The 27,675-nt window shown below is 39.0% G+C and overlaps 1 protein-coding gene across 1 annotated transcript in view; it reads left to right on the forward strand.

Moving 5' to 3' along the window:
- The window catches only part of CFAP54 (cilia and flagella associated protein 54), a 2,749,537-nt gene that overhangs the window by 1,291,800 nt on the left and 1,430,062 nt on the right, over positions 1-27,675 (forward strand). Inside the window, exons 33-34 of the mRNA XM_044087198.1 lie at positions 25,082-25,208; positions 27,556-27,670. Of these exons, the coding sequence (XP_043943133.1) occupies positions 25,082-25,208; positions 27,556-27,670 (242 nt within the window). The remainder of the gene's footprint in view (positions 1-25,081; positions 25,209-27,555; positions 27,671-27,675) is intronic.

Raw genomic sequence — 27,675 nt, forward strand, 5'->3', positions numbered from 1 at the left:
GATGAGTTTAAGTACTTGGGATCAGCAGTTCAGAGTAATGGTGAGTGCAGAAGAGAGGTGAAGAAGAGAGTACAGGCAGGATAGAGTGGATGGAGAAGAGTGTCAGGAGTGATTTGTGACAGATGAGTACCAGTAAGAGTGAAAGGGAAGGTCTACAAGAGGGTAGTGGACCAGCTATGTTATATGGGTTGGAGACAGTGACGTTGACAAAAAGGCAGGAGTCAGAGCTTGACATGGCAGAGTTGAAGATGTTAAGATTTACACTGGGTGTGACGAGGATGGACAGGATTAGGAATAAGTATATTAAGGGGTCAGCCCAGGTTGGAAGATTTGGAGACAAAGCCAGAGAGGCAAGGTTACGTTGGTTTGGATATGTGCTGAGGAGGGATGCAGAGTATATTGGGAAAAAGATGCTAAGGATGAAGCTGCCAGGTAACAGGAAAAGAGGGAGGCCTAAGATAAGCTTTATGGATATGGTGAGGGAGGACATGCAGGTGGTTGTTGTGACAGAGCAAGATGCAGAGGACAGGAAGAAATGGAAACAGTTGATCTGCTGGGGCGACCCCTAATGGGAGCAGCCAAAAGAAGAAGAAAAAGTCCTCCCAGGATTCCAGTAGCTGGAGACTGTGTCCCAGTTGTTGAGGAATGAATTAAAATCATCAACATCAGGTAAAGAAGTTATGTACTCACCATAACATTCCATCTGTGTTGTCCCTTTTCATTCTTCCTCAACTCTTATCCCCCCATCCTCTTACATTTTGTTTTTCTGACTTCTGGAAGAACAAGAAGATAATAAGGGAACCAATGCTCCTGCCTTTGAGCTCCAGATATTGGTTTCTCATCTTAGTGTTGTTTCTAATTCTCTAGGAAGCTAAAAGGCCAGCAAACAAGATCTGAGGTATGGAAGGGGACTAGAGCATTATGGTTAAGGGAGGAGCTTGAGAGTTTCCAGTATACATGAGCTGCAAAAAGCAGCCGAGTTGGATCCAAACCCACTTGTTGAGGAAGAAGGAAAATGGATGACAGTGATGGAACATTATGGAGAGTTGTTTTGTGACAGGGATTAAGCTTTCCCCATTTGGAGGGGCTTAGCCAATCTCATACCACAAAGAGAGAATGGAGCTGCAATTTTAAAGCAGATATGTATCATGGGTGAAAAGAGACTACCTCAGTTAAGCTGTTGAAACATAGTCACATTAGATAGCACAATTTCATTGGTGTTTTTTTTTTCATGTGATCATGATTAATTTTGATAAAAATACAGTGTTTTTAACTGGAATTTGTTGCCTGAAGAAGCACATTTTCTGTAAAAGCTTGAAAGCTTGCATTTTAATAAATTGATTCAGTTGTTAGAGCCATCCCTGTGTTTTGTTTTAACTTTTTGTTTCATTGGCCTGCTTTCCTTGCTTCAGCTGCCATTGTTTTGTGGACTGTTTCTTTTTATCATTGTGCTTGGAGGCCTGGGTTGTTCTTTACTTATGGATATCACACAATCACAACTGCTTTTTCCCACTGGGACTCTACAGAAGGAAATTATCTACAGAACATATTGAAGGTTGAGAGTAACCTGCTAATATCTGACAATCAAGAAGGCATTGATACAACGAATAACACTGACATTCTTGATGGTTTGAATGTCATACATGAGTTACAACAAAAATGAATTTCATATAAGAAACTACAGTGGCAAATGATGAGTTTCCAGGACTATTTAAAATTAAAAATTGTACCTAAAGGTTTTTGCATTTTAGAAATGCCAACCTATAGGATGAAGCATCCTACTCTACTAGGTAAATGGCAAGCCTTACATATAAAACTGGAGTTGGATTATATACGTCTTATGAATGACTTGTTTTGCACCTATAGTGTGTGAACATCAAATTATGATAGCTTCTTTATATATGAAGATATTAGAAAATGTATTGTTTCAACAGTGTCAAAAGTACTACAGTGATATGCTTGATGGCATTTCTGTTTTTGAACAAAAGCTTATTACTACTGAATGACAGGAACTGAAACATGATATCTTTGATTTTAAACATGAGCAAATTTTTTATTGGCCAAAGGATAAATAAAGCGAATGAAATGCAGAAATCAGCTGATATACATGTACTGCATCCTATACTGCCATCTCAGATTCTGGTTCTCTTTGATGCTAATTGTGACGCCTATGCACTGGCCCAGTAATCACGGACCCTCAGTCCTCACCACTAACACCAGTGGGGGGCATGCACACACTCCTGCCTATCAGTTCTACCATGTAGTTAACATCATTGACCTTCCTTACCACCTTGTAGGGTCTCTCCCAAGCTGCTTGCAGCTTGTTATGTCTGACAGGAATGAGAACCATTTCCTGCTGCCCTACAACATACTCTCTAGCTCGAACATTCCTGTCATATAAGACCTTTTTCTGCTGTTGGGCTTCGGGCAGGTTCTCCTGGACCAAGCGCATGAGTTCCCTGAGCCTTGTCCTGAGGTTTAGGACAAATGCCACAACAGACCCCTGGTGAGATTCACACTCACCTTCCCACTCATCAGGAATTAAGTCTAGAGGCCCTCTCACCCTATGCCCATACAACAACTCAAAGGGGTGAAAAATCTGTGAATTCCTGTGGAATTTCTCTGTAAGCAGACAACAGATGGGGCAAATATTTGTCTCACTCCCTCTTAAACTGGTCTGCAAATGCTTGTAGCATGGACTTGATTGTAGAGTTTAACCTGTCAACAAGACCATTAGTCTGGGGATGGTAGGGGGTGGTCTTTAGGTGCTTCACCCCACAGTACTTCCACAGACAGGTCAGTAGGTCTGACATGAAATTGGCACCTTTGTCAGTCAGTATTTCATTTGGGAAACCTACCCTGTTGAAAATTTCTGGCAAAGCATTTGCCACCTTTTCTGCCTCAATGGAGTGCAAAGCCACTGCCTCGGGGTATTTTGTAGCATAATCTACTACCACTAGGATATACTTTTTCCCTGTGGAACTTGGGGTACTCAAAGGCCCAACAGTATCCATAGCTACCCTCTGAAATGGCTCCTCAGTCACAGGCAAATGCATCAAAGGAGCTCTCACCTTGTCTCCTGCCTTGCCTACCTTTTGGCACTGCTCACAGGTCCTGCAGTACCCTGTTACATCTCTGGAAATTCCAGGCCAATAGAAGGTCTGCATAATACATCTCTTTGTATGTTTTATGCCCTTATAACTTGCAAAGGGAATATCATGGGCTATGGCTAGAAGCACCAGACAGTAGGCTGTAGGCACTACCAACTGCTGTATCCTCTCACCTTCTAGACCTCCCTCAGGGGTCAACTCTCTATACAGCAACCCTTTGTCCCTGTATACAGATTCCCCCTTCCCTTGAGAATCAGGTGCCTAACTAGCTACCTGCCTCAGGCCTTGTAATGTAGGGTCTGAAAGCTCAGCCTGTCTCAACTCTCTTTTTGTAACCCTTCCCAGCTCCCCTTCCACAGGAATTCTGGTATCCTGTGACAGCGGTGCCTCACTGTCAACCTGAGTACTACTACTCACCTCTGCCCTTGCAGTCACTCTGTCCAAGGGACCATCAGTACCCACAAGCAGCTGTGGCTCACCTTCAGTCTCACTGCTACAGTGTAGCTCCCTTCCTGAAGTAACCACCTCACCAGTCCTGGCTGCAAGTGTGCGGTCTGTCTGGGTCTCCCCCCAGGCTACCACACCCACATGTTTGTCTCCAAGCCTGACTGCGTGTAACTGCATGAGCACATGGTACTGCATTATCAAAATCATTCTGTATCAGGATATTTGCAGGGATCTCCTCAAACAAACCTACTTGCTGGCTTTTTTTCCACCCTCCCATTCAAGGTGAACCCTAGCCAAAGGTATTTGGAATGGGGTCCCTCCTAAAGCTCTGACTGGAGTAGACTGCCCAGGCAAGTACTGCTCCTCTGTAATATTGCAGGCTTCACAATGTCAGAGGCTGTGTCTGTCTGTCTTAGCAATGGCCTCTTTGCCTTTCACTACAATAGGATATAACCTCTGGTGGTAGTTTGGTCCCCTTGTTTTCTCAAGACAATCTACTGTTGGCATTTTCTCCTTCCCACTTACTGACTTCTTCATCATTTTTTCACCACCTTGCCCCCATGGACATCTATATGCTGCATGGCACCACAGTCGCATTCAAAACATTTAACCCTATGTTCTGGACATGTACCTGGACTAGTGGCTTTCCCTGCTACTGTCAAATTCTGTTGGGGCAGTCTGGGCTACCTCCTATGGGTTCCTTTAGAGCCATGAGCAGCACTGGGTGTCCCTTTCCTATGCAGTGATGCCCTGCTTGCTAGGTGTAGGTCTCCCTTCTTCCCCAACTCATCTGAAGTAACACATTGTCTATCAGCAAACCAGATCCTCATGTCCTCAGGCAAAGTGCTAAGGGCTTGTTCCCTCACCAAAAGGTCTGCAAGCCCTTCAAAAGTGGTGACCTGACATCTACTCAACCACCTATGAAAATACATGCTCAGTTCAGCAACATATTCACACACACTTTCATCTGCTTTGCATCTATGCTCACAAAGCTTTTCCCTATAAGCTTCAGTTGTTAGCTTAATAGCAAACAATTCTTAACAGCATTATAATTAAAAAAATCATGATCAGATAGTTTAGACAACACTGTTACAGCTTTACCATGGAGAAAGGGGGTCAGGAACCATAACCAGAACCTTTGGTCAACATCATACTATTTAAAAAAAAAACAAGTAATCTCCTTGGTATCCCTGAAGTCTCAAAACAACCCACTAAAGTGTAGTGGGTCTAAAAACAAAACAGTGTAAGAAACTTCTCTGTGTGGAAGATTTTCATTCCATATATTTCTAGTTAATCACTGTATATTAATCAGATCAGACAATGGTAGTAGAAGTAGTGAACGTAAACTCGTCAAGTCAAAAAGTAATAATAGAAAATATATAATTCTACAGCATTACTAAGTATTCGAAAATAATCCAAGCAAGGCAGGCAGTCTGTTTCCAGTCAAAAATCCTTTATTAAGTACACAGACAAGCGATCCAAGTAAAACAAAAATAGAGTAATAATTTCCTCACAAGCTTTCTAAATATATATATATACTTTTTATCAGGCATGGGAGTGGTTTATTGTGCCGTAAAACAAAGTGTTATTGGTACACATGTTAAATTCACATCCCTTCCCCCATCAGTGTGACATTCAAGCTGGTCCTGCCCTACCTAGTAGCTGTCATAATAATATATAGTCCTAATGTACTTTAATGGTACATCTTATTTAACCAAATTATTAAGTAGATTATTAAGTCTGTGATTTTATACAAGGCAATATACTACATGGCTGGAAATATATCAACCTTAGTTCATTTTGCAATCAAAAATTACATATTAATATATACATATACATTTTGCATGTAAAAATCAGTTTCTATTTTCATAACCTATTGTTAACAAAGATCGCTTTTGTCCTTCTAGACTTCTTCTGAAGCCACAGCCATTTACCTTGATTACTTGCTGAAACCTCTAGCAGAAAAGAATAAGTCATACACAAGAGATTCAATGGATTTTTTGAAGAAAATAAAAAACATTACAGTGGAAGCTGATAGTATTTTGGTAACTATTGATGTGGAATCCTTGTACACAGTGCTCCCTCACAATTACCGTATAACAGCAGCTATGGAGTCTTTTAAGAAACATAATCAGGGTACACAGGCACAACTGCAAAAGTTAAGCAAGCTCATTAATCTTGTACTGGACTTCAATTTCTTTACTTTCAATGGCAAACACTACAAACAAAAAACTGGTATAGCAATGGGGGCTGCCATGGCTCCCAGCATAGCTAACATAGCCCTGGGCAAATGGGAGGAGGACTTTGTGTTAAACAACACAGACTACATGCAGCATATCACATGCTATTTACGTTTTATTGACAATGTCTTTATTGTGTGGGAAGGTGACACATTGCAGCTTAGAGATTTTATCACTTACCTCAATCAAACAACCCCCTTCCTGAAGTTTACCTCTTCCCATAGCTGTACTTCAACCACTTCCTTAGATATGCAGATTTCCAAGGACACCAACAATAACAGAATCACCACTGATCTATTCAGAAAACCAACGAGGGTTAACTTATTACTCCACAGTAAAAGTCTACATCCTACAAAAACCAAGTATAATGTAGTGAAATCCCAAGGCTATAGATTAGCTCGAATTACCACAGAGATGGAACCATTTTTGAGAAACCTGAACAACTTAGAGAATGATTTTCTAGTGAGAGGCTATGAAAGTCAGATGTTAAAAACATCCTGGAACCCATTATAGAACTGAAAAGGACTGAAGCACCTTCACTCAACCTCCCCAGTAGAAAAATGTTAAGTAATCCCACAGAGAATAACAAATGCAAAAATAGCTGCATCCTGACATACACTTTGGATTATCACAGTATCAAAAATATTATTGAAGAAAACTGGGACATTGTCACAGGAAACCCTTTTCTGATTAACATCTTAGGTGAAGCCCCATCATTTGTTTATAGGAAGGCCAGGAATATTAGAAGTTTTGTTGAATTTAAACCTAGACCATGTGAGAAAAGCACTAAAAGATGTGAAACTAATTGTATATTTGGTATATTTATACAGCAAGGTGATAGTTTTTATTGCCCTTATTTAAAGAACATTAAAACCAGTGCAGGGGGTGACTGTAACACTAAAAATGTAATTTACAGGGCACAGTGCAATGAATGAGATGCATTCTATATGGGCAAGACTGTAAATAAACTCAAGCGAAGGATTTCATGTCATCTGTCAGAAATCCGCTCTGGATGTAAAAATAATGCACTAGCCAAACACCTTTCTCTTCATAAAAGACACACAGGTTTTAAGTTCCAGATCCTGGATCGCATAGACATGGGTGATCTTGAAGGAGACATCCCGAATATTCTGGAGAAACATGAACTCATGTGGCAATTAAAGCTGAACTCTTTTAGAAAGCCTGGACTAAACTACTACTGTTCAATTAAAAGTGCACTGGAACTTAGAAAATTGCCACATTGTTTACATGACTAATTGTATTTTATTTTTTTCTACAAATTGGTTTTAAATACCATTTTAAGTCATTTGAAATTTAAGTGTATATTTTGTTTCCATCATCATACACATATTTTTTTTTGGTTCTTTTTTCCACTTTATTCAAAATGATGGTAATAACAATACTAACTAATTATACAATTATATAGGTTTTTAGGATTCTTGTACACAGACCTGAAGAAGTCTAGAAGGACGAAAGCGATCTTTGTTAACAATAGGGTATGAAAATAGAAACTGATTTTTACATGCAAAATGTATATGTATATATTTATATGTAATTTTTGATTGCAAAATGAACTAAGGTTGATATATTTCCAGCCATGTAGTATATTGCCTTGTATAAAATCACAGACTTAATAATCTACTTAATAATTTGGTTAAATAAGATGTACCATTAAAGTACATTAGGACTATATATTATGACAGCTACTAGGTAGGGCAGGACCAGCTCGAATGTCACACTGATGGGGGAAGGGATGTGAATTTAACATGTGTACCAATAACACTTTGTTTTACATCACAATAAACCACTCTCATGCCTGATAAAAAGTATATATATATTTAGAAAGCTTGTGAGGAAAGTATTACTCTATTTTTGTTTTACTTGGATCGCTTGTCTGTGTACTTAATAAAGGATTTTCGACTGGAAACAGACTGCCTGCCTTGCTTGGATTACTTTCGAATACTTAGTAATGCTGTGGAATTATATATTTTCTATTATTACTTTTTGACTTAACGAGTTTACGTTCGCTACTTCTACTACCATTATCTGATCTGATTAATATACAGTGATTAACTAGAAATATATGGAATGAAAATCTTCCACACAGAGAAGTTTCTTACACTGTTTTATCATACTATTTACATACCCTCTCAAACATTTGAATGAAACTATCAAAATTATCCCCCTCTGTAAACTGTGGAAGAAATTTACTAACCTTTTGTGCTTCTGGCGTCTGGTTACTCCCTTTCCCATTACCTCCATGACTCTGGCGAAGAGTCACCATCTCCTTTTCATGTTGCTTCTGCCTCTCCTTCTCCTCAACTTATATTTCCAAATGCCTGGCCTCTAATTCAAGTCTCTTTAGCTCCAGATGGCTTTTTAAGTCCTGTGCAGAAAGGTTGAGCTGTCCATTCTCTGAGTGTTGTACATCTCCACAGCCATTCTGATCATCCTCCTGGTTGTTATTTTCTACTGCAGCTGTGACCAAAGCTGCAGTCATGTCTGCTTTAGTCAGGTTTCCACACAATAGTTCTTTAGCCTAGCATATCTCAGCCAACTGCCTCCTTGTCAGCTTGCCATACTCTTCTGCTGACATGCTTGCCTGTTCTCCCTGACTAACTAAGCTAACAAAAGAATTAAAATGGTTATGATCTAAACTCTGAATGTTCACTGCATGGCTGCTTTAGAGTACAAAAACACCTTCAGTGATCACTGTGCACAAGCTACAGGAATTCACCATCCACACCACTACAAGCCAATTAATATGTAATGTGGCTAACTCACCACTATCAAACAATTAATATTTGATGTGCATATCCCACCACTGCCAAACAATAAATATGTGATGCCCATGCACTGGCTCAGTAATCAAGGAGCCTCAATCCTCACCACTAGCACCAGTGAGGGGCGTGCACATTGGGAAGTATAACAAGTACACACACAGTAAAGTACGATTTCCCTTAAGACCATACAGATCACAATCAGTCTGGGGCTGGTTTCTCCATTTCTCTCAGATCCCCAATAAGACTCCCCACTGGCACAGTTATAGGGTACAGATCTCAGCCTAGTGGTCAAGCCAAAACCTTCAGCACCCTCTCTGTCCAACCTGTGCTTTATGTCCCTGACCAAGTAGCTGATACACACACACTTTAAGATATGAGTTATATACAAATACACAGACACTCTTGAGAAAGGCTGGCACAGGTTCTCCAGCTATGCCCCCTTATCTCTAGACTATAATGTAAAAATCACTGCCACCAACCACTGTTTATCAGCTACTAAGGCCCTTACCAAAGGGTGTCCAGTTTTACTGTGCAATATTATTATCCAATTAGTAAGTGTGATGAACAGCAAGGCTACTGGAGTGGCTTGGACAGTATCACCAAATACATGCAAGTACTCTAGAGCTTAAATTATCTCTACACAAAACAACCACAGTTGAAAGGTTTAAAAAGATTTAATAATAAATAATAAAAAACACAATACAATACTCATCAGTTCAACACAATGACATGAGAGTTCAGAGATCAAAGGAAAATGCTTTAAAACAATATTGCAGGATAGTCTGACATAAATATAGAAAACAGCTAGATTAATCTGGCTAAATTCCTATCTAACTCTAAGATAAATCACTGTTCTAAATACTACTTGCATACAGAGCAAGCAAGTGCTGGTGAGTGGATGTTCTTACTAGATCCCAGACAAGATACAAAATGTTCTTCTTTCTTTCTGTCCTTAAATTGATAATACAGAGTACTGCTGAGTCATTTCAGATTACATCATTTTTATCATTTCTCCTTGAGTTCCCAGGCTAACAGAAACTCGAAATTTTAACATTTCTTTGATCTTGCAGCTGCCAGGAAACCACAGCATTAAAAGACACTTTACATGTAAATCCTTAGTAATTATCTCTTAAATTAAGACAATAGAAAGAATTTCCAGCCCAGACATCCTGTCTCCAAGCTTGAGATCAGTCATACAATGCTTTACTTATCAGCTATCTTCCATCAGGTCACACCGTGGTTAAATTTTTTGAAGCTCAGAACATACACAGTTTTCTTACATTTGTAAAAGCAAGCCTATGGATCATATTAATATTTACATTGACATAGAATTATTTACAAAATTCTATCTAGCTAGGCTGGCAGTCTTCACACTAATGATGTTTTAGCATTAGACCCTTTAGAGTTTCCACTTCTCCTTCATAAGAAACTGATGCCAGTAGCACCAAGGAACACAGACAAAATTGGCTAAGGTGGAACAGGACAAGGAAGAAAGAAGAATACTCATGGTCCAGCCACACTTAGCAGGTCTCGACAGGAGCACAGCTAACTACTGCCATAAATATATCAACTTACTCTCTCTGTTTATGAAAAGAATGTGCTAAGTAAAGGTCTTACCTTTATACCAACAGCAACTGGCCATCTAGCTTTTATTTCAGTGATTTATGTATTTTACTAGATGTTTAAAGCTAGCACTACTTATTTTTGTGGCAAGCAACAACATTCAAACCTAGTACTTTTGTTCCAATTCCAGATTCAATTGTTGAATTATTTGAAAAAGCTTATATTAAGGACACTTATGAATTGTTTTTATTGAAAACAGAGAATATACTTACAATCATAATTTAACTTTAGAGGAGCATCCTGCTCTGTTTGACCTGATTAACAATGATTTAATTGTAATTAAGAATGCTGATAGGGGTGGAGATGGGGTCTATATTATAAGACCGAACGGTCACAACCGCGAACACCGAAACAGCGACACATAAATGCCGAACTCCGAAAATAGCAAAGGACGTAAACATCGAAAACCAGAACGCCGAATGCATTTCCAACAACAGCGCCATACAGGTAAGGAAAACCTACAAAACAAACTTCATTAAACACACATTTGCAGGGGGGTCAAGCCTCCCGCACCCCCCCTACTTAAATATACCAACTCCAAGATCACACTACAGTGGGGAAAAGGATATATTTCCTCTTCCGCATGATCACCCTGCTGGCCACAGAAATACATTCAGTGTTCCGGATTTCGATGTTTACATCCTTCGCTATTTTCGGAGTTCGGCGTGTATGTGCCGCTGTTTAGGTGTTCACGGTTGTGACTGTTTGGTCTTATAATATAGACCCTGGAGAGGTTGTGCTGATGGATTCAAGTTTTTATATCGAAGAGATTAATCTATTGTTAAAAGATGTAGATACATATGAAGAAATTACTGGACAATGTGTCAAAACAATTATAAACTACATTAATAAAGACGTTTATGATTTACGTTGGAATGATGTGTTATCAATTGTTTTATTGACTTACTTTATGTACTACATCCCATAATTCCTTTGTATTGTGGTTTAGCTAAAATACATAAATATTTGATACATCTACCCATGAGACCTATTGTCTCACTGCAAGGATGGCTTACTGAACCAATTTCCATGTATTTAGAAGATAGCTTGAAGGGAATGTTAAGAATGATACCTAGTTTCATAAAAGATAGTAATGATTTTTTAAGACAACTATATTATTAGTATAAAGATAATCAGAGCCACAAGCATTATCTTATAGTGACTCTGGGTGTGAATTATTTATTCACGGTTATTCCAAACACATATGGTATAGAAGCTATAAGGAAATTTTTGGTAATGAAAACTGATAAGGATAATAATTTTATTAACAATATTTGTAGCTTATTGGTTACTGTGCTGTTGAATAATATGTTTACCTTTCAAGGATGTTTCTTTTTACAAAAGCAAGGGGGTTGCAATGGGCAGCTTGATAGCTAAGTCATATGCTAATTTCGTGATGTATATGTTGGAAGATAAATTTATTTTGAACTGTATGAAATATTTGATAATGTTTTATTACATTCAAACATCCTATAACAGGGAAAGATTTTGCTATATCTACCTTTGCTGATTGTCAGAGTGAAAATCTTTTATATATATATATATATATATATATATATATATATATATATATATATATATTACTTTATGCTCAATATGTCTTGTATTCTATACTGGAAAACTAATAGGAAACATAAAGAAAGAATATGCCAGTATATGTCCAATAACAGAAGATATAATGAGGCCAACACACTATCTAAATGCTTAAAAGAGGAGGGTGAATTATATTGTTTATATTTGCAGTTTTACAAAATATTAGATGTTGTATACATGGTGGGGATATCTTACCATTACAGATATTGAAGATTATAAATGGATCTGTAATTTTAAAGCAGATATGTATCCTGGGTTAAATGGCAATATCTCAGTTAAGCCGGTATTGAAACATAGACACATTAGATAGCTTGATTCCATTGGTGTTTTTTTATCATGTGATCATGATTTATTTTGATACAAATATAGTGTTTTAACTTGATTTTATTGCTTGAAGAAGTGCATTTTGTGTGAAAACTTTAGAGCTTGCATTTTAATAAATTGATTTAGAGTTGTTGGAGCCATATGTGTGTTTTGTTTTGTTTAACTTTTTGTTTCATTGACCTGCTTTCCCTGCTTGAGCTACCATTGTTTTGTGGACTATCACAGTGAGTCAGAGAAGGGGATTCTGATCTTTGGAAAACTGCCAGTGTGGGTTTGTGCAGGCAATGAACCCATATGCCACTGAGGCAGTGTGAAATTCAAGCATCTACTGTTACAGGAGAGTATAACTTATGCAATTGTACTATACCCCCTCTTGCTTTCATGGTAAACCTGGATGTGAAGGATGTGTATCATTGCATTCCTATAGCCAAACATTTCAGGTGGTTTTGAAGATTTGCTGTATCTGGCTCATATTATCAGTTCTGTGCTTAACTCTTTGGCCTCCCCACTGCACCGAGGGTATTCATAAAATGCCTAGCTCCAGTCATTGTTTACTGCAGACTTCAAGGCAGTTATATTTTTCCATTTTTTGGCCAATTATCTTTTATTTTTAGGCTCTTTGTCCAGCTGTCAAGAGTCTTTAGCAACTGTTCAGGAACTTCTACTAAGCCTGGGATTTCACATCAACTTTCAGAATTCATCTCTCATCTCTTCTCTCAGAATGATTTCAACTTTCAGAATTCATCTCTCATCTCTTCTCTCAGAATGATTTTCTTGGGATGTTTCTTGGACTCTGCCTTTAGAAGATCCTTTCTTCTTCTTCCAGACAAAGTAGACATGTTTCAATAGTTCTTCCTGAGTTTCTCCAGTCAACAGTAGGCATCTACAAGAGAATTTCTCAGGATTCTGGGACACATGACATCCATGATTCTAATGCTTCCTCTTGACAGACTGCACATTAGGAAAATACAATGGTACCTCAGGTCAGTCTGTACTCAGCATCTACCTCTCATGTCCTTTCAGATCCCAATCCTTGGATTTGTAAAGAGAGAGACTGGGTGATGAGTACACATTCTAAGTCTGCCATTCTCCCTTCAGACCCAACTCCAGTCAGCTACCACAGATTCTTCAGACCTCACATGGGGAGTGGATTTTAAAGCAGTAAAACTACAAGCTGTGTGAGATTCTATAGACAGAAAGGAGTATATAAATATAAGAGAGATGTTGGCAGTTCTCAGTTCTTTAAAGTCATTGAATCATCCCTGGTCTCACAGGGCTTCTGCTGGTGCACACAGACAACACTACAGCAAAGTAGTGCATAAATAAATAGGGAAGTACCAGATCTTATCCCCTTTGCAGACTTGCTGTGATATACCGGCATGTACAACTTGGCTGAATTTGACTCTTCAAGTTTCATACATTTAGCTACAGAAAATCTTTATTGCAGACAAGCTCAGCTAGGGCATACTCTCACAAATGGAAAATTCATCCCTGGGTCTTCCAAGTCTTCTAAGAATTGATCTGACTGTGGGGAATACCTCAGATAGATATCTTTCTTTCCCTTAAAACAGGCAACTACAAAAAATTCTGTTGTAGGATTCCTTTCATACAGACTTGGAAGACATATGATTTTTCATTCCCATGGAAGGGAATGTACCTGTACGTTTTTCTACCCTTTACAGAGATATACAGGGTTCTTCTAAAAATTCAGAAGGACTCTCCAAAAAATGTAGAGTTGACTTCCTTTTGGCCAAGGCAACAGTGGTTCTCCATGCTTTTTATTTTGTCAAGAGCAATTAGCAACCTTTTCCCATAGACTACATTTAGTCAGACATGACAGAAGTAGTTTGATACCACCCAGTCTAGAAACGTTTGATACAATAGATAGAATTTTCATACCTGTTAGGCACCTTTTTTTCTGTGGATGAGCAGCAGGTACTGATGGAGGTGAGAAAACATGCTACCTGAAAATCATATATTGGTAAGTCGAAAAGATTTTCTAGTTGGTGCCAGTCAAGGTACCAGGATCCTCTATAAGCCATGCTGTCTCTGATTCTTGATTATTTGTGTGAGTTGCTGTCCAATGTTCGTTCATATTCCTCTTTCAAGGTGCATTTATTGGCCATTTCTGCTTGTCTGCCCTTGGATCCCTCCCTTTCAAATAATGCTCAAGTTATACAGTGCTTGTGGGGGAGGGGTTACATACTCATTCATCTAGAAAAAAGGTGTCTCTTCCTTGACAGATGAACTTTGTGCTTGAGAACCTTAGTCAATCTCCATTTGAATAAACTCAGTTGAAATTCTTAACTTGGACTACCGGTTTACTCATTGTTCTGACATATGCTTGAACAGTGTCTAAATTGCAAGCTCTTATGCTGAGTCAAATGTACCTTTTTTCCACAGGGATAGGGTTTGTTTGAGAACAAATACTACCTTTATACTTAAAGTGGTCTCAGAGTTTACTTTAAGATGGACTATTAATCTCCCAGTTTTGAATCTAAGAACACTGCAGAAAGGATCCTTCAAACACTTGATATCCACAGGCAGCTCATGTAATATCTAGACAAAACTTGAACCTACAGAAAAGTTGATGAGCTCTTTCTCTTCTATGAAGATAACAGAAAATGACAGCAGGTTTCAGAACAGACCATTTCCAGGTGGTTGTCTCATGCTATTGACTTTTATTATACTTGCCATAACAAGCCACTTCCAGTCAGGGTTACAGCCCATTTCACAAAGGCTCTGGCTTCTGTGGCTTTCTGGAAAGGGGTGGACTCTAGAAATATTTTAGAGATAGTAACATAGCCCTCTATACACACTGTAAAAAGCACCGCAAACCTAATTCCTTTTCCAGACAGAAGAGGCTTTGCTAGGAGCATTCTGCAGCGACTCCTGGAGTTTTAGTTTATTAGCCTGTTCCCTTTTTTCCATTTTTCCTCCATAAGCCATGGTAATCTACCCATATAGCTTAGGCTACTGCAACAATGATTGATTTATTTATTTTTATTTATTTATTTAACATTTGTTTACTGGGAAAGTCTGACTTGGGACAAAGCCAATTTTCAGCGGCGGCCCAGGGAGAAATGCTCCAGATGCATGTCTTTGTAACGTGGGAGGAAACCGGAGTACCCGAAGAAATCCCAAATGAACACAGGGAGGACATGCAGACTCCACACAGAAGGCACTCCAGCCAGAGAACCCGTTGTTGTGAGGCAACAACACTACCGCTGCACCACTGCACCATCTGATCTATGTTTGAACATAGTACAGTTGTGTAAGTAAATGTTACCATAATAGCAGATGTTCTATTAGATCACTGTTGTAGTAGCCTGTCCTCCCTCCAGTCCCCATTTTTGTTGGTAAATTTTTGCTGTTGCCCCCCCCCCCTTTTTTGTAAATTCTTACTGTTTCTTTTGCTCCTAGCATTGTCTTCATGAATCTTGCCTCCCACCTTAGCAATAAGAAAAAATGCTCTGAAGGTTTTCACACTCCAACTGTACTTTTAATGGAGCTGTACTTGAGCTTCTTATAGTTAGAGAGTGTGGAACATGCCCTTAGCTTTGTGAAGCTGACTGGTTGCAGTGAAGGTAGTACCCTTATAGTTCAGGGAAGAAGTACATGTGGAAGGCAGATGCTTTATAAGGAAACCCACATGGCCTGTGTTTTCTGTTTTGAGGAAAGTCACAATGCCAGGTCTTGTGATGACTGTTGATCTTGTACTCCTAAATTATTAGAAGTAAAGTAAACTCTCTGAGACTTTTTCTAGACAACCAACATCTCAAGGTTTTAATGCTTATGACTATGGCTTCTAACTCTTCTACCTCAGATCTCCCCCATAAGTTAAGAAAAAGACAAAACGTTCCAAAGAGGTTTCTGATAAGACTTGTTCATCCACCTCTTTTCAGTTGTCTGGGACAGATGGCCCTTCTGAGATAAATTTGCAGCCCTTTAACCACCCTGGTCTCTCTGAAGAGACTCTGCAGGAACAGAATAAAGTTAGTCAAAATGGAATACAGGTAACCTTAGTCAAGTTATTTTTACTGAGGGTGAGGGAGGCCTCCACCATCTACTAATAGGAGAGGAAATTGCCAGGTCATTGCTGGAGGTCCAGACATCTGATTCTTCCCCTAAAACAATCTTTCTGTAGGCACATAAGAAAAAAAAATCTCAGAAAACTAAACATTTCACCCCTTTTGCAGCCTCTAGTCAGAGGCACTTCCAGAAGATTAGTACAACTTTGCCCAGGGAATTGTAAGCATGGGCCTGGGAGATGAACCATTTACAGGTTACCTGTGTCCATTAGAGACATAGGTGCCACACCAGGGATGAATTTCCGTTTTCCTATCCAATTGTCCAAGTTGCACTTGAATTGGGTTAGGGAGAAACTCTGCCTCACATGGATGGGGAGCCTGTTCCATAGATCGAGTAGTCTCTGGGATACATACCTATCTCTCCAGCAGGTCCTATTTATATCACATGCAAGGTTTAAGTCTTTAGAACAGGTAATTCTGGTGCTGTTTCTTTTGTGAATATGCAGGAGGTCCATTAGAGTGGGGTCTGACAATGCCATGTATGCCAGGTATAGATCTCCCCTCAATAGCCTGTAGGAGAAAAAACACAGGGATAGGTCCTTGAGGCAGTTTGCATAGGACATTTTACTTACACCCTGTATTCTTTTAGTGAGGAACCTCTGTGGATGTTCCAGTTGTTGAATATGCCTGGTTAGGTACATACCAAAGGGGGCATTGTACTCAATGATAGGTCTGATGAATGCCGAATACAGTGGAACAGTGACTTCCTTGGACTTAAATACCATACCTTTATTTACATGTTGCACAACATAGAAATATTTCCTCACCACTGTAGACACATGATGGTCAAAGGCTAGATTACTAAGTGTTTCTGTAAGTACCTAACTACTGGGGCATCTATAAGGGGTGTATTGTCAGTATGATAGTTACCAGGGATGGATGACTTCCCAAAGGATACTATTATGCATTTCTTGGCATTTAGTTTTAGTCCATGGCTCTGACACCAGTTGTTTGTCTGTGTCAGTGTGAGATTCAATGACAGCACCTAATTTGCAATCATCTGCAAATTTAGTCAGCCAGAGACCACTGACATTGGCCTTGACTTCTGAGAAGTAAATGCCAAAAAGGAGCAATCCAAGGACTGATCCGTGAGGGCTTCCACTTGTGACTGGCCTCTTGGTAGAGATGGACTCCCCAATTCTAACTTCTTGGGTCCTGTCTGTGAGCCAGTTGGCTATCCACTAGGTGAGATATGGGTTTCTACCTAACCTCTTGAGTTTGTCAACAATGCCCGAGTGGGTATTGTGTCAAATGTCTTGGGGAGGTCAAGGTGGGCAGTGTGCATGATTTTGCCCTCATCCATTGCTTTGGTGACCTTCTCAATGAAGTCCACCAGGTTGAGTAGGCATGATCTGCCCTTGACGAAACCAAACTGGGTTGGGTCCAGTGTCTGGAGGTTTACTATATCTCTATTGATTATCTCCATGATAATTCTTTCCATGGCTTTACATATAAGACTAGTGAGACTTATGGGTCTGTAGTTTCCAGGGTCTGTAGATGGCCCACTTTTGTGCAGAGGGATGACTGTTGCCTTTCCTCCATTCATGAGGCACAAAGCCCGTATGAAGGCTACAGTTAAATAGTAATTCCAGAGGCCCTGATAGGTCATGTTTCTTGCCATTTAGAAGGCATCCAGGGATATTGTCTGTGCCCGTTGATGCAGTGTTTTTGGTCTTAGAGGGAGCATTAAGGACCTGTTCCCTAGTCGTAGTAGGGATAGGGGGAGTTATGTCTGATGATATTTCCTGAGAGAAAGTTGAAGGGGGGGGGGAGTGGTAAAGTTGAAGCTGAATTTGTCAGCCAGGAGGTTTGATATATCTTCTGGCTCAGTATAGGTGGATTCATTTACAATGAGCTCTGCACAAAATTGTGCATTGCGTTTTAGGTTGCGGACATAACTAAAGAATGCTCTGTGGTTGTCCTTGGCCTAGGAGGCCAAACTTACTTCAAATGTGGCTGTGTTGTCAAGTATCCTAATTATTACTCTGTGTGAAACTCTCTAATTATATGTTATGTTATGTCTTGCACTGGGACCAATTAACAACATTTTGTTCAGCTGGCATTGCTAGGTACATCTGATTGACAATAAAGTTTACTTTGACTTTGACAAGACAGTTGTCAAGGCAGCAAATGGGGAATCAGAAGAAGATATTTAAGGGAAAATATTGGAACATTGTTATTGGGGGGATTGAGGAGAAGGGAATTCTGAATGAGGATGTCAGACCTAGAAACAGAGGTTCTGCAGCCAAATGGCACAATATTAGGGGTAGTGTATGACAGAAAAATGTCAAAGAAGGTTCAAAGTAAGGTGCATAAAAGAGTGATGCAACACGCACTACTGTGTGGTACAGAAACCTGGGCAGTGAAGTCAGAGCAGTTGACGAAGTTAGAAGTGATGAGGTGAAGTCCCTGAGAAGGGTGGTAGGATATGCCTTGAGGAACAAATGAAGATATAAGAGCAGAAGCCAAAGTGGCTCCAGAGAAGGTCAAGGAGAACAGATTATAGTGGTTCAAATACAGCTGCAAGAAAGTAAAAGATTCAGGTCATTCTCTGCAGTCTACACAGGCAAAAAAGAAGAGGTCTCCTTTTTCCTCTTACAAGGATCTAGACTCCTGAGAGGAAAAAGAAAGGCTTGACTATACTTCACAGCTTCCTTTTCCCATTCCCTGTAGATCTAATTCTGAGGACTCCCGATTCTCCTAATGAAGAATTTTTTTACTCTGACAATAATTGCAAGATGAAAGAGTATTTTTAGGTTAAAATGAGTGGAAGTTTCTGAAGCTCAGAAAAGATGCTATGACATGCTTAGTATGGATCGCCAAAGACCTTGGCTATCTCTCAATTTCAGCGAGCTTTGGAGCATGCTTTTAATGCTCCTTTGTCTTCTCCCACAACCTCTCTACTCCTAGATTTGGACAAGGATAGTAGTTCAAAACTTTTGTCTTATTCTAATCCTGTCCTTCATGAAAATGAGAACAGTACCTTTGACAGTTATGAGATGAAGGTATAAGCCTCTTCCACATTAGCCTTTACAGTAATTAAATACACATGATAAATTATTTACTTTTCATTTTTGATGACATGCAATTTATTGATAGCCTTCCTGCTTCCTACTTTTTAAATATGGTCAGTTCTGTGTCCCAAGTTATCCAAACTCTCTATAAAATGTGAATACAGTGCAGTGGTTGCTCTATCCAGAACTGAAGTCACAGGGACAATGATGCACAGAAATGCCTGAGTCAGAGTGCAGAAACTTCCTGATGATGTTAAGGCTAATATTTTAAATGCCTGTCTGAAAAAAAGGTTTACTTTTTTGGAGTTCCTCAGCTGAGCTAGTTAAAAAGTTAGATGATAGAGGAAAATGAATGCCAAGGATGGGGGTCGGGGGGGGGGGTGGTGAAACAACTTTTTTCTATCCTCTGTCCTTAAAAAACAAAGGAAATCCTTCAAAGTTTCTTGAAGGAAATCAACAACAGTTCAAAAAGCAATGGCAGGGAGACTCAAAAAAAGAAAGGGACCCTACTGAAATGTTGACACTCTTGTGCCACATCCTTTTGCAAGAAAAATGCTTGTTTGCCACCCCTTCTTAGCCATGATCCCAAACTGGCAGGCAATCTTTCTCTGCAGTGAGCTTGTGACTTAAATAGGACATGTTGGAGGGGCAGGTATGCAACTCGGGGAGTTCCCCTTCTGTGGAGCAGGCTTCCCATCCATATAAAGCAGAGCTCTTCCCTGACCCTAATCAAAAGACACCAGGACCAGTGGATGAGAGATCAAAAATGATACCCCAGGTCTAGCAACTATGTCTTGAATGGACAGAGGCAGCCTATAAATCTTGGTCTAGTTTACATGTATCTCCTAAAATAATCTCTAAGGCACATAAACTTGTGGAATACATTTGTGAAGTCCGGCTAAACTTGCCAAAGCCAGCACATAAATTTGTGGGTTACATGTGGGATGCATGGCTAGACTTATAAAGGCCCTAGTAGTCGTTAGCCTAGTATACACCTATGAACCTATGAATCTATATGCTGTCACAAGGAGTAACAGAGACTGTTCCTGCTTTCCATGGAAAAAAAAAAGCTTCAGCACCTGCAGACCAGTTTAGGTATTTCAGTTTAAAATTATTTTCTCCTTGTTCCAAAGTTCAAAATGTTAACCTTTTATACTCACTGCTCCCCACACCTCCACCCAGGTGCCACTTTAGACCTCAAGGATGCGTATTTTCACATCGCTGTTTACAAAAACGCATAAATGTTACCTAAGATTCTTGCTTTGGGGTTGCACTTTCAATTTACATCTTTGAAAATTAGTCTGTCTACTGCTTGACAGGATTTCCTCAGAATTCTCCATCGTATGGCTTCATCCATCCTCATCAGTCCTTTAGCCAGACATCACATGAGGAAAATTCAATAATGTCCAAAGTCTGTGTAGCTGGAACACCATCATCCCCTGACCTTTCCTATTCCAATCCTACAATTCATCAAAAAGGAACTCTTCTGGTAGGCCAATCAAGTCTCTGTCTTTCTCTTGCCATTCCCACTCAGTTAATCACAACAAACACCACACACTTTACAGGGGGGCAGTTTATTAAGGTATCAAGTCCAGGGCATATGAGAGTCTCATTTCAGGCACAAGCACATACATCTCAAAGAAATTATGACTGTGCTTAATGCTGTCAAAGCTCTGAATTAACTGAGGATATCTGGAACACTTAGTCACAATAGACAACATCACAGTTTTGTGGTATATAAGCAATGTGAATTACATCCTACCCCCCTCCCCACCATGAAGACTAGCCATGATGGCCTGGGAGCTGGAAACTGAACATTCTGTGAGAATAAAACACAGTAGCAGACTTGCTGAGCTGAGCCAGGACAGACCTTCACAAGTAGATCTTGCATCCAGAGATATTCCAGTTGATTATCCACCTGTTTGGAGCTACATATATAGATAAGTTTGTCTCCTAACATAACAGTGGCAACAGTTATGTGCCAGGACACCTTACAAAAAGGCCTGGAAGACAGATGCTATTTCTTCTCCATGGTCAGAAATGTTCCTTTATACTTTCCCATTTTCATTTGTTAACTAGAGTTTTGCTAAAAATAAAGAATAACTCTCCAAATATACTTCTAGTAACATCCTTTGGGTCAGACATTTGTTTTCCTTTCTCATGCACTTGGCCAGGTGCAGTTACTAAAAATATCATCAAAGAGTGGTTTTAGACAAGGGATGACTCATCCACTCAAACATTTTTAACGTTCACCTGACTGCATAGATTATATTTTTTTGATCTAATTTAAACAACTATTTTCAGAGGATGTGCAACAGAGGAAAAGATACCTTCTACTAGGAAATTATAATATTAGCCAAATGAAATAGATTTTACAGTTGGTGTCATGACAGTGACCTGGATCCATCACATTTGGTGACTCAGTTTGCTCTTCAGTGCCTGTGTGACTTGCATATGTCAGGCCTTTCTTACACTTCTGTCAAAATGCACTTTTCAGCCATTTTTCCTTATCTGACATTAGATTACCTCTTTTCCTCCACATTTCAAGTCAAGCAGTTCCATACCAGATCACATGGGTGGCTCCAGCCTGGATTTTAATTTTTGTCTTGGAGAAGCAATTTTTTTTAACCTGCAGCTAGTTCTTCCCTGAAATTTCTTACTTGGAAAACAGTTTTAATTATTGCTCTAACCTTGACTAGATGAGTAAAGGAGTTGCAGGCCCTTATGACTTTTCAACCTTTTTTTATTTTATTTTCCATAAGGATGAGGGGGACTCCAAGAACCAACTCTACCTTCATGCCCAGTGATGTTTCTGAGTTTACTAGTATTCTTCTCCCTGTGTCCTCCTCTGAGCCCAAAAACAGAGGAGAGATAATTCTTCAAACCTTGAATGTCTACAGGCAACTTGGATACTACCTGGAGAAGACTAAAGATTTCAAAATGTCAGACCAAGGTTTTTGTTTTATTTCCTTTGATGGCAAGAAAAAATTGCAGATGCTTTTCAGGCAGACCATTTCCGGCTGTCTTAGGCTATTCAGTTTTGTTGGTCTTATCATGGAAAAAAAAACACCCCTCAGAATGTCAAGGTTCACTACAAAGGGCTATGGTAACTTCTGATGCCCCTTGGAAGGACAGAGCATACAGCTATTCAAGAGGCAGCAGCTTGGTCAACATTAAACTCTTTCACTAAGAATTTTTAAAATGACCTTATTTTTCAGAGCCAGAATAGAGTTTGCTAGATCTTTTCTTCAGAGTCTTCTGGACTCTGGTCCTGTTACCCCCACCCTTGCTTCCTAATCCTTGGCAATAGTCCAATATAGCTAAATGCTAAAGCAACAATGATCTAATGATGAACATGGTACAGCTGTGTACGTTAACATACCATAATAGTAGATGTTCAACTAGATCACTGTTGCACTATTAACACCCTTCCTCCCTCCCCCTTTCCTTTTTCCTGTCTCACCCAAGTTGGAGTGATGTCCATGTCTCATTCGTTCCTTTTTTTGATTTGATGTTTTAGTTTGCGATGTACATATTCTACAGCATTACGCTTCGGCCTCTCTCTATAGGGCAAGAAATCTCTAGATTTGGCTCCTGTATGTCTTTCTTATGCCAGCACACTTGCATGCTTAAGCAGATATATGGTGCACATAGAAGTCATCCAAAGTGTAAGTAGGCCTGCTGGATGTCTGATATGCTTGATAGGATATGTCCCATATAATTAAATGTTACTATAACCATAATCTATTCAGACATCTTTTGTTACGGTAAGTTAATGTATACAACTGGTAGAGGAAACAGAGGTAGAGAGTGGAAGACTGCCCACATGTTGAGTAGGATATAGGCTTAATTACAGAAAATAGGGTACTTCTGGGTGGGCAATATGAGGCAAAGCTGGTACATAAATGTGGGCAGCCAGATATTAATGAAAGCATGACACTGAGTCTTTTGGTTGGTACGATTAGAAATGTGGTCAAGGAAATTTGGGATAATTGATTGGTAATGTCTCCACTAATACTTTATCCTTTGAGGAGGTTAAGTGTCATGTTCCCAAGGATAACTAATGTGCTGGAGGTGCAATATGGAAGAGGTAGAGTTATGGGCCTATATTTTGGGGAAATGCCCTAGACTAGGGTAGTACATGAAGCAAAAAAGTGAGTTATTGAAAACATTTTACTGAAAAAATACAGTTTGAAAAGACACTCTTCTTGTTCGACTCGCATTAGTTTGAAAATACACTCTTTTTGTTGGGATCTCATTAAGATACAAGTTGACTCACTTTGACAGAACCTTGCTGACTTTTACTCATACTGATTCCATGGAAGACAGTAAAGAGGAAGTGGAGGTAAACAACTCTCCACTAATAGCTGATGTGCATAAGCTAGTGCAAAAGATAACCAGAATGGAGTTTGTGGGGGTGATGATGCAGCTAGGACAAGGTTCACAAGCAAATGGCTCCCATGAAAGTTAGATTATGGAGAGCAGTATACTTTGTGGTTATTAGGATTTTGAGCTGAGGGGAGCCAAGTTTGTGGACCAAAGAGTTATTGGTGGGATTAGGCAGTATAATTCTTAGTGGAAAGAGCAGTCATCATAATGCTGTAGATAACACATAGGAAGAATTACTAGAGTATATGAAGATTTATTCCAAGATCCTTTGTATTTTTTTATTGTAAAAAGTTCTAAAACTTAATCGATCTTACAAGTTTGTTCAAAGGATGCTACTGAAACAAAAGACCAGCAAGCAATGTCATAGTGTCATAGATTAGTACTAGGCTAATTGCCTTTGTTGGGCATTTTAAGCCTAGCCAGTTACTCCATGTGAGAATCAAACCCTACACCTTGTGCCTGCAAGGTGAACACCTTAACCATTACACCAACCTGCTACCAACTAGTTTGTAAACATTTGACAATATAAATCAATTTACAGCATTAATGTTTGTACATAGAAAAATATATGATTACAGATGCTGCTTTTTCAAAGGACATTGCACATAGAAGAAGAAATTATGACACAAAATGCTGCTAGCAGAGGCCTATGTATACATATATATTAAACCAAGAGAGACAATGGTTTCAAATGAGCATATTGTCGAGAATATCATTCTACGAATATGTTTAGTTTATGCTGCCTCACCCAGAATAAGTGCTCTGGGCAAAAAAGCATCTTCCGGAAAAGGCAAGTGAGTCTGAACTGGCTGACTTCATCCCTCTTTGTTCTACACCAATTGGCTACATTAACCAATAAACCTGTGAGAACCTATTCTAACTAATACAGCAGGGCCCCTGCCTTTTGTAAAGGAATATAAATACTTTTATAACAGCTTTATATACAGTATTCACCACAAGTTTTATTTACAATAGTTATAATACTATTTGCATTCTTTTATGTCAGTTTCATTTTGCTTTGACCTACCAGTCAGTGAAATCCACCATATTATGCTAGTGTGTGTGTGTGTGTGTGTGTGTGTGTGTGTGTGTGTGTGTGTGTGTGTGTGTGTGTGCGCTGACACTGGCAGCAGTAGTAAAGAGGTCTGCATACCTCTCGTACTTTCAGCTAAAGAAATCTGGATAAATAAAATAAAGGGGAAACAAAGATTCAAAAAATAGGAACAGATTTTAATTATTTTTCTTATAAAAGTTGCTTAAATAACAGGTGTCGCATTTTATATATATATATATATATATATATATATATATACACACACACACACACACACACACACACACATGTACATGTATGTTTTATTTATTTTAAGATGTACTAACATTAAAACCATCAACAGTTCTAAATGTAAAAATGTTCAGTGTTACTGGAATTTAAAGCAATAGTATATTTTTCATTTTTTTGCATAGTTATCAAATTCAAACGCAGAGCTCGCTTCCTAGAATTCCACGTTCAGTTGATTCAAAAAGCTGTAAATGAAGAAAAGTTTGAACTTGTAATAGAATGGACTGATGAAGCTCAGGCATGGCTGAAGAAGTAAGTTTCTTCCGACTACAGTACTACTGCATAGTCCTGGTTCTGTGTTTTCTTGCAATAACTACGACTGAACTTCTCATTTAAAGTAGTCACTTATTATAGTTTTATGTATTTTGTTTTGATGGATTATTTGAGCAGTTTAAGAAGTAAATGGCGTAGTACTGTCAGAAAAGAAGTAACATCTATGGGTCTATATTATAACCTCAAATGATTAAAAGAGCGAGCGCTCTTTAATCGACCCCTGAAAATCGAAAGCACTAAATCCCGAACACAAGGAACAGCGATTTTTTTCCCAGGGAAAAAAAAATCACTGTTCCATGTGTTCAGGATTTAGTGCTTTCGATTTTAAGGGGTCAATTAAAGAGCATTCACTCTTTTAATCATTTGGGGTTATATTATAGACCCAACATCTACATCGGTGTTCTAATCATGACAATTACATTTCCTTCTTATTAGGGACTCTTTATTATTCTGTAGTTAACTTTGCAAGTTGGGAATCATAACGTAGATATATAGTCTCTGTGAGTGACATTTATGCAAATAATTATGGTACTAGAATGTAATAAAAATCATAGAAAGGGTTGTGTGCTGGGACCTCTCCTGTTTGTCATCTACTTTTCCTGAAGTAAAAGACAATACTAAAGGGCTTTGGCTGACTAAGTTTACAGAGGACTGCAAGCTAAGAGTAGTCATTGAATCCCCAAATGACTTAGCCATCCTGCACTGCAGGAATGTCTGTCTCAATTAAATAAATAGTGTCAAAATCATGGTCTGAAACTCAATGCCAAAAAATGCATTATTGTATCCTTTGGGAAGTAAACTACCAAATTAACAATGCATTCCTAAGAGCTGGCCCAGTTGTTCATGACTTGGGAACTTATCTGCACAGTGACCTAACTTTTGACCAACATGTGTCTATTGTTGTAAGAAAGACTTTTTATATTGCACAGCTTATAAAAAGGGTGGGTCTAGATCTAGGGATGTCATTGTTCCCCTTTACTCATCCCTCAATAAGCCAATCATTGAAAATAATGCCCTTTTGGCATGTATTTGTCCAGGCACATGCAACAACTGGAATGCCCACAGAGATACCATATTAAAAGTGTACAAGGCCTAAACAACGTATCATACTTGGACTGACTTAAAACACTGTCACTATACTTGGTATCCTACAGACTGCTAAGAGGTGACCTGTGTCTGGCACACAATGCATCCTCTGATCCATTACTGATGGATTTACTACACATCAGTAAGTCAAAAAGCATCAGAAATACTTGGTCTAGAGACCTACACCTCTTTTGCAACATCAATAGAATGGTTTGGAAGGACAGTTGTATATCACAAAGGATACCACTGCTAGGGAGCAGACTCCCCTTCCACATAAAACAAAGTTCATCCATGTCTGTTTTCAAGTGCAACTTAGATCTATGGATGAGAAACAGAAAATTTACTCCAGGACACCCCTCATACTACTAATGGACAAATGCAGCTCCTAAATGCTTTATCCCAACCATAGATCACCTCAAATTTTCTATGGTATGATCCCAGTTATTCTCATTAGTGGTAGTATGTAATTATGGACCATGGGATAAGCAAGATCAATCTATAACCAAATGGGATAGGTTATTTTGAGCATAAGAAGGGAAACTGGCTTGGCTTAAAATGTTCCACAAGGGCAGCTAGCCTAATACTTGCCTATGAACCAATAATATAAGTCAAGTTACATTCTTTCAGGTCAGACAATAAAGATGTCTATTTTTTTCTAACAGCCCAGTCTAATTAATCTGGTTTCTAGACTCTATTCAGCTTTCTGTTTAGTAATAGTAAAGAAGACTAGTCTCTCACTGGCAGCAAAATGAAAAAATATAATTCCTGCAATTACAGAAAGCTTTTGCAGGAATATACTTACCACTGTGCAAAGAACATGAAGATAAAAACTTAATGCACAGCTCCTATATCAGCATTGTAAATTATAGGATTGGCTTGAATTGCCAAGTCAGAAAAAAACTCTCTGCAAGTAGGACCAGGTGCAAGGCAGGAACTGATAAAAGTAGACAAAAAAACACCACCACCAAATGCAGTAAAAAGCACCAAATACTTTTTACTGCATTTGGTGCTGGCATTTATTGTCTACTTGAATTGCCAGTTTACCTACACAAACAGTATGTGAGCCAGAGAAACACAGTAGAAGTTTCTGAGTATAGCAATACTGACAAATTGGAGTATAACACAGGTGGAAAAATACCAAACCAAGAATGGAGTTTTTGTCAGGTACTTGCATCTTTATAGTCATACACCATAGTATTCAAATAAAGAGCAATAGTAACTTCTTTGTTTTTTCCTATAGGAGAAATGAATACCTTTCCATAAATAAAACAGATACTGAAAAAGAAGCAGGTGAGCTCACAGTAGTTGGAAATGAAAGAAGGGGTCGTGCAGCAGCCATAGTTGAGTATTACAGGGTAAG

This window comes from Protopterus annectens, chromosome 11.part0 (genome assembly GCF_019279795.1).
Source record: "Protopterus annectens isolate FY-2018-M chromosome 11.part0, PAN1.0, whole genome shotgun sequence".
NCBI classification, from domain to species: Eukaryota; Metazoa; Chordata; order Ceratodontiformes; family Protopteridae; genus Protopterus; species Protopterus annectens.